An 8,441-nucleotide genomic window follows, 5' to 3' on the forward strand; every position below is an offset into this window, starting at 1 on the left:
CAAATTTTGAGAAGTCCAATTTTGCGTATCTTTATAATACTTACTACGCAAAATCTTTGATCTATACACATTGTAAAGAGAGGAGCAACTATGATAACTTATTTTTGGACCTTTGCATGGAAAATAATAAAATACAAAAAAATCAAAAAATATTATAAAAAAATATAATAGTGAAAAAAAGGATGTCAAAGCGCCTTAAAAATGGTCAAAAATTGGTTGAAGAGGTTCTAAATTATAAAGATTAAAATTTAACAGTATTTTGTTGACTAATGAGAGCCCTATTGATAAAGAAAATTCAAGTTGAGGAAGAAAAGTTCAAAATTAGATGTTTATGGACTCAATTAAATTTTATTGAAGGTTTAATTGAATTTATGGAGGTTTTGATTGCAAGAAAAATTGATTTTGGAGTTAATTTGGGCTTTAATTGGAAGAAATTAAAGTTCTGTGGGCAAATTATAATTTTTAAGAGTTAATTTGGACAAATCAGGGGCTGCATAAATATTAAAGTTTGATGGTCAATTAATTTAATTAAGAAAATCCAAAATCAAAAACCAAACTGGAAAACGAGTGTAAATAAAGGGGATGTAATTAAAACCAGATTAGGGTTCTAATTGAAGAAATTAGAAGTTTATTCATCAATTGAGAGTCAATTTGCATAAATTCAAGATCAAGGACTAAAGTGAAAATTATGGCCAACTTTAGGGCTGCTATTGTATTTTTGGCATGGATGCAATTACATTGATTTTGAAATCAAAATTGCAATTTAGGACTTGATCGAACAAATTACAAATTGAGGACCAATGTGAAATCTGATGTTTTTTACCACCTTTTCATTTAAATGAAACGACGTGTTTTGATTAAAACAGCGTCGTTTCATACACTGTTAAAAAAAAAACCCAAAATGGTGTTGTTTTGAATGACACCATACATCTTCTTACTTTGAATATGCAGAAAACAGGAGAAGGGAGCTTTTGTTCCCTTGTTTTCATTGTCTGTTTCTTCCCTTTTTTGTTTAAAAAGACACCGATAAAAACTCCTCACTTGCCTGCCATATTATGGAAGAAGAGGGGATGCATCCTAGGGCGATTTTGGGGTGACAGCATAGTGGCTGCCCCAGTCGTTTCACCGCCTTTCTCTGCCTATAAAAATAAAGGTAGAGAAGAGGCTGAAAGGAGACAAAAAAATGAGGGGAGAATAAGAAAGAGCAGAGAAGGTCTGGAGATGGAGGGGAAAAAAAACCGAAGAGAAAAAGAAAGAATAGACAAAAGGACAAAGGAAAAAAGTAGAGAAAAATAAAGAGAGAAGAAGAAGAACCACCGCCGACCACCTTCAGCCAAGTAGCACCATAGTTGCACCTCCTCTCCATTGCCACGAGCAGCAGCAACTCGTCAAGCAAAAGGAGAAAAGAAAACGAAAAAGAAATAGAGACTTGTGCCTTTGTACAATGAGGAAGAAGGAGGAGGAGCATCGCCGGCAACTGTAGTCCCCCACCGCAACAGCAACACCCCCCACTGTCAGTACCATGAGCAGCTGGTTGATGCCTGGTTAGTTGCACCCACCTTTACCTTCCTTCTCTAGTCACCCTTCGTTGTTCACATTACATGTAAATAGTGGAGGGTGCTCCACTGTTCTTTGTTTTTCTTTGTTGGGTTGAGCCCAACCCATGCATTTGGGCCAGGTTCAACCCAACCCACAGAACTGGGCTGGATCTGGCCCAATTTAAAAAAAAAGAAAAAATTAATTGAAAATTTTAATTTCAAATTTTGTGACTTTTCCATCTTTTACTATACGCCTTTTGCTTAATATTGATTTGTATTTTGTGCCGAAAAAAATACAAATTTGGTATTAAAACACTTGGTTTTCATCAAAAACCTCCAAAAATACAAAAAAAAAAGAAAAAAATATTTTCCAAAAATACAAAAAAAATATTTTCATGCATACAACCAAATGTTTCAAAGCTAAAAAAGTCATATTATGTTTTTCATACAACAAAAAACAATGTTTTAATATGCATTATGGTTTTAATAACTGGTTTATTAAAGTCAAGAGAATATTGGCCAAAATTTCAAAAACAACAATAATTTTATTTTGTTTTGTTTTAGTATCAAGGATTACAAATTTATACGTAAAATATATTTTCTAATATTAAAAAGGTATTTGTTTTTTATTAAGAACATAAAACGGTTAGGTTTTTATCTAGTAGGATAAAGATCTCATTACAGAGAAGGACTTTTTTTAAACCTTAGACAAACCAACAATTAGACATTATAACTAGACTTTAGATTTTATCAGATAAAATAATACAGCTTACCTTAGATAAGACATAGTTGGGGTATTAATACCTTCCCTTTTACGCAACCAGTCTCCGTACCCCATCTTTAGGACCAGTTAAGGTTCCTAGTGACCAGAACACTAAGTGGTGACTCCCCGTTTATATTTTACTGATAAAAGACAAGAATTTATTGTCTATCTATATTTTCCAAATAAACCCTTACACATATTTTTCCTAAAGGGTAGACGATCGCTGCGACACCACACATTTGCGACACTAGGGACTAGTAATAAGCTAGTTGAGGGGTGTGATTATTATTTAAAAGTGTATTTTTATCAAGGTTTTACATTAGCATTTTGCACTTGAAGTATCAATAACTCCTTAACTAAAGCATGTTTTATAATAACAATTCCGATACTATAAGATACCTTTAATTTATGGTAAATGTTCGTCTTAAATGCAAGCCTATCACATAAATCAAATGATTGATTGATGAGTTCAACTACTAAAATTGAGAAGACAAAGAGAAAGTGAAGCTTAGAAAAGAGATGTTGGTTCAGTCCAAACTAGAACGTTGTTTAGTCATTGGGTCATATCTAGAGCTATAGAACTTGGATTTGGGTATGATCTATATGGATGGAAAGCTAAGACATAGGCCTAAAACATTTATAGGAAGGCAAGATTCAATTCTACTATTTGGAAGTCCAAATTTTAGCAACAATGTAGAAGTTTGATTATATCTTGCAGCCCAAACACTATTTAGTGTTCAGCCCATATCTTAAGTTCTATAAGTTTAAATGACCTCGAGTTTTTTTTGTTGAAAAACTGAAACAATTTTTTAGAATATTCATGATTCAAGTCTACTTGAATTTTGACGTTAATAATGACCTTTTTGGCAAATAAGAAGATAAGAATTGTCACTAAGTCAAGAGTTGACCACCTACTCAACAATTAATCATCAAATCAATAGTTTCTAATTTTGGCCTATAAAAGAAGGCATTTTCCATGTATTTAGGCATCTAGGTTTTCAGATCAAGATCATGCTTTTTATTTCTTTTTTTATATTTTTATAATGTTTAAGTTTTATTTCATGTTATATTTTTCTTAATTTCTTGTCTATGCTTTTCATTTCCTTTACTATACTTATGTTCTTACTTTATTTACTTATGTTTGTTTTCTTCATTATGTTTAGTTGAGTTTATTATGTCAAGGTGAAAAGGTTACACTAATGGTGTAAGAATAAGTATAGTGTAAACTCAATATGGATTTTAATATTTGATACTAACATGTTTTGTATTTGTTATCTTGCTCACTCTTAATACTTTGCTTATTAAATGATTAATTTATATTTATATTGTATAACAACTGGCACAACAAATCTTGGTACTTTCATAGCCCAATGATATGGTATAACCTACACTTATGCTATAAAAGGAACTTGATTTGTTGTTAACATAAGTTATAATTATGAATACCTGACAACATTTACAAATATCAACATTATTCAAATTAACTAATGTAATTATATTAATGATTTGTAATCCTATTGGAACCTCTTTTGTATGTGTTTTCCAATTGAGTAATAAAAAGTATTTATATTATACTTGTTTCACTTATGCTATGAAAAAAATTTGATTTGTTATTAATATAAGTTATAATTATGAATACCTGACAACATTTACAAGTATCAACATTATTCAAATTAACTAGTGTAATTATGTTAACGATTTGTAATCCTATTGGAACTTCTTTTGTATATGATTTCCAATTAAGTAATAGAAAATATTTATACTATACTTATTTGAAATATTATTAATGGATCATAACCTTGACATTTGTTTTTATCATTATTTAATCCTCATATTAATTTTACAATCTCAAAATCCTCTTTAACTTATTATTATTATTACTATTATTATTATAATTATTATTGTTGTTATTATTATTATTATTATTATTTATAATTTATATAATTAATCACCCTATGATTCGACTCCGATCTTACTAGATTATTTATTACTTCAACATTTCTACAGTTGGAAAAAAATATTAATTTGTTAGTCATCAATAATTTTTAAAAATATATCAAAATAATAATTTTATGATATATTATAATCTCTTTTGCAATAGTATGAGCCATCGTTGATCATGAACATCGAATCTATTTATGTGAACAATGCATCCAGGCTTCAACCAAAATCAGACAAGTGCTGCATCCACTCAATGTTAAATACAGCTTCCAGTTCTTGATGCGCATGTCCAGTACAAAAGCTTTGCACATCGAAAGGATTCTAGTGAAAGCACTTACAGGGTATTTCTGAAGCCAAAAGCACATGGAGTTTTTACTTGTCGAAATAACCAAGCAACTATGTATAGAACAACTGCCATAGAAACCTAAAATGCTATCTGGAAGCATAAACACTATGAGGTGATATATGAATTCCAAGAACAGTATGAACAAAAAAATAAAGCACTACGAACTTCTGTACTTGAAACATAGCCAAAAACTCAACCGTAGAGCAAAGGGGACTCGGGCTGCAACTTGGGAAGACACTTATCATATTAGCCTTTAGTTCTCGTAATTGTGATGCTTCCTTTCCTACCTTCTGTGTGAATTTTAGTTTTGCCAACAACAGGCTTCCCGGAAAAAGCGGACATGGGGTAAACGACAGGTTCTTCATCCCTTAACTTTGCTTTCGATAGTGGAGTGTGGATCCGCTGGTTTATTTCATTCAAAGTAACATCTCCGTGAACCCCACAAGGTTTGATAAAAGCAAATGGATAGGCAACAGGAATAGCTAACTTAGTGGGTGCCTGGATGAAGGACTTCATACCTGAGGGTATAAAGACAGAAAGTCAGGCATAGTTACTTTCTATTTTTCAATTTTTGAGCAGTAAAAATCTCCAAAACAAAAAAAAAAAAAAAAAAAGAGGAAAGAAATCCAGTTATCTCCAAAGACATAAATAACATTAAGAATAAAGCCAGGAATGTGATAGGGGCACGGTACTTCTATGTTTTTATCTTGCTTTTCCTCCTCCGTTGGCCGAAAGGAAACAGAAACCAGAACAAAATCAAGAAAATATCAAACTCAATGACCTCAAGGAGAGATACTACCAAGTCATCAAAGGATATCTAATAAACAAGGGATGATAGCACATTAAGCTTTAGTATATACAAGCAAAAGAAAAAGAATATTTGAGAATTGAGAGACCTTTAAAAACAACATTTCGAGGTGTCGGAGTAATACACTTCTGAACCACATTAGCTTCAAACTGAGGAGGGTCATTGCAGAAATCTACAGCAGCAAACTAACGTTTATACACTGTACATGAGTCATGACACCTAAATGCTTAATAAAAAAGGACTCGGACACTTTCTGAACTAGAAAGTTAATTTCATATACCTGAAATATCAATTTGAATATCAGATGCTCCAGGGAGATTCCTGGTTCTCACATAACAAAACAATTAGATTGTAGTTGTAGGGTAATAAGGTGTAGAAGTCTAAAGTTCAAACAAAGCATACATATCATTGGGACTAAAATGCATCTCCGAGTCATTAAAACAGTCTGTGATCCACCGCTCAGATGACTGATCCAGGCCATTGTAACTGGAGGCAGAAATATCTACAAAAATATGACGCGCTGCGATTAGCAAGCCTAGCATGGATATTCAAGTTCATATCTGTTTTAGCAACAGAACTTTGCAAGAGATAAACCTTGATAACCAGAATCCCACTGTGATGCCTGTGGGAAAACTTCTTCAAGTGACTCTTTTGTCTCCTAAAGATGGAACCAAAAACATAAATTATGGAAATATTCAATACAAATACAAGGGAATATAAGGGACTAATCCGTTCTCTAAAGTAAATGGAGTGCACATTGATACTCCACATGAATAACATAGGAAAATAAGAGGTCAAAGAAAGAAAAGATGTTCAATTAGCTCAGTCTGATATAAAGACAAATCTGAAAACTGCATTGTAGGCAATATTCTCAAAGCTCCATGCCCATTTCATCAGATAACTAACATTAATCACCATACCTACCACAAATGGTTTGCATGGATACACATTGTATGATTTCATAACCAACAACAAAAAACTAGCATCGTATAAAATTCAAATTTCACATTCTTCCATCATCAGTTAGGTCACAGTGTTCCTAATGAAAATTCCAGCTTATTTAAGTTTGAATCCCAACTTGGAAGTCCTGAATTCAAATTTCAATGGGTTGGAGGCATAGGGCCGATGAGATAGAGGACCACATCTCATGCCCAACATAGCAGAACCAAATTAAAAATAACAACGTGCTTTAGGCATGAGTAAATAGATAAGCAGCACTGACATTTGATTTTAAGAATATAGGAGTTATTTCTTCATCACAAAGGGGGGAATCTTCTAATTGAGTGTCAAACTGTAGCCGACGCCTTTTTAATTGCAAGCAAGTCCCCCTCCATTCTTCATGTTCCTTGTTCACGTTAGCTAAAATCCACTCTTACAAATGAGATAGAATAACCAGCAACAATCAATTACCAAAAAGCAAAAAAGGAAAAAGAAAAAAGGAAAAAAGTAAGTTGGAACTAAAACACCACCATCATGATCAACATGGCAAGCCAAATCCCCACAAGCCTTAACCGGAGTTGTCTCATCAAGCATGTAGGAAAGATCTTCTCCGTTCGGAGTCACTTCATCCCATAAACATTGAGATATGTCTATTAAACAAAAAAAGAAGAGCAACTATACATCAGCAACTTCATTTATTTTTGGTGTTTCATCAAAACACGAGGTGCTGAAATATATATCTTCTCTGGGGAGAAAATTAGGATGCACTGCAGCAGCAACTTACCACCATTGAAAATTTTTTGAAGACAGTGCTCATCACGTTGCCAACCCCAATGTTCCCCGTTGCCACTTCACAATGCAAAGAAGAAAACAAATTTAGAATTACTCACACATATCTAACATCATAACAGGAAGCATAAGAAAATCACAAGGAAAATTTAGAATTACACACGCATATCTAACATCATAACAGGAAGCATAAGAAAATCACAGTACAGTTTAAGATGAACGAATTAAGTAGGGAGAGTAATGCATAATCACAAACCACACAAGCAAAAATCAAACCCGAAATGGAACATACAGAAGCACGATAAAACCAAACAGCAGCAAATAACATCGTAAAATTGCAGCAATTGGATCAAATTGTTGTGTAGTCCTAACCATGCACTAAAAAAAAAAAAACAAAAACCACACACACATAACCATCTTTTGGATCTCTTAGCCCAGATGATAACATTATACCACAATCTTTGCTTAGGTAAATTTGCATGTCATTATAAATTTAGCATAAGAAGACAATAAGTAAGTAAAATACTGTAAAAAAGCGAAAGCCAAAACAGAAGATAGAATGACCCACCAGTACATTCAGAGCCCACATCCCTCATCATCATTTTAGTCCCAACAAAAAATAGAAAAAAGAAACTGCATTTCCAAATAAACCCAGTAAAATTGAAATTAGATATTTACTTGTCATTGCTATTATCCATCGCCTCCTCTTCTCTCCCTCACTACTCGCTACCATAAAGAAGACAAAAAAGATCCGGCTATGGCTATATACTATATGGTATGTAATACACAGAACAAGACAGAATAGATAAATATTTTCGTACTACTATCTAATCGCAGTATGTATGTTATCGGCGTGAGATGGCCGTTCCTTCTCTCTCTTCTTTTTCATCTTTTATTTATTTATTGCATTTGCTCAAGAAAATCTCACGGATTTTTTCATGTTTTCCCTTTATAAAAAATAAAAGAAAGAAACGGGGAGAGGAAAATGAGTGCACCCGAATTATCTTTAATTATTTAATTAGATGTTTTTTAAAAATGTTTTTGTTTTGAAAAATAATATTAACTAATATTTTTTATTATTATTATTTTGATATATTGATATTAAAAATAAAAAATTATTTTAATATATTTTTAAGTAAAAAACACTTCTAAAAAATATAATGTGTCACAATATTAAATTATACAATATAATAAAAAAGCTTAATATCCATTTACTGTTCACTAAATATAAAATAGTATGAATTGGAGCAATGTAATTACATAATTATTCTTATTACATAGAGTTGCAAGGAAAACAGGAAAGAGATATGATTGTCT

At 32.2% G+C, this 8,441-nt stretch overlaps 1 protein-coding gene across 4 annotated transcripts; it reads right to left on the reverse strand.

The window, feature by feature from the left end:
- Positions 1 to 4,440: 4,440 nt before the first annotated feature.
- LOC105116321 (protein XRI1-like) lies at positions 4,441 to 8,032 on the reverse strand. 4 transcript variants are annotated; one of them, XM_011013612.1, is made up of 9 exons: positions 7,803 to 8,032; positions 7,120 to 7,184; positions 6,866 to 6,985; positions 6,619 to 6,755; positions 5,991 to 6,054; positions 5,799 to 5,898; positions 5,677 to 5,717; positions 5,485 to 5,568; positions 4,441 to 5,106 (listed from the first exon to the last, which is right to left on the reverse strand). In XM_011013612.1, exons 1-9 carry the CDS (start codon positions 7,820 to 7,822, stop codon positions 4,835 to 4,837), a joined length of 903 nt encoding a protein of 300 aa, XP_011011914.1. In that variant the 5' UTR covers positions 7,823 to 8,032; the 3' UTR covers positions 4,441 to 4,834. The 4 variants fall into 4 exon arrangements, with proteins under 4 accessions (XP_011011914.1, XP_011011913.1, XP_011011915.1 ...); XM_011013611.1 differs by having other exon boundaries at positions 6,619 to 6,767; XM_011013613.1 differs by having other exon boundaries at positions 6,619 to 6,767; positions 7,693 to 8,032.
- Between the last annotated feature and the right edge of the window lie 409 nt (positions 8,033 to 8,441).

This window comes from Populus euphratica, unplaced genomic scaffold (genome assembly GCF_000495115.2).
Source record: "Populus euphratica unplaced genomic scaffold, PopEup_1.0 scaffold909.1, whole genome shotgun sequence".
Lineage (NCBI taxonomy): Eukaryota > Viridiplantae > Streptophyta > Magnoliopsida > Malpighiales > Salicaceae > Populus > Populus euphratica.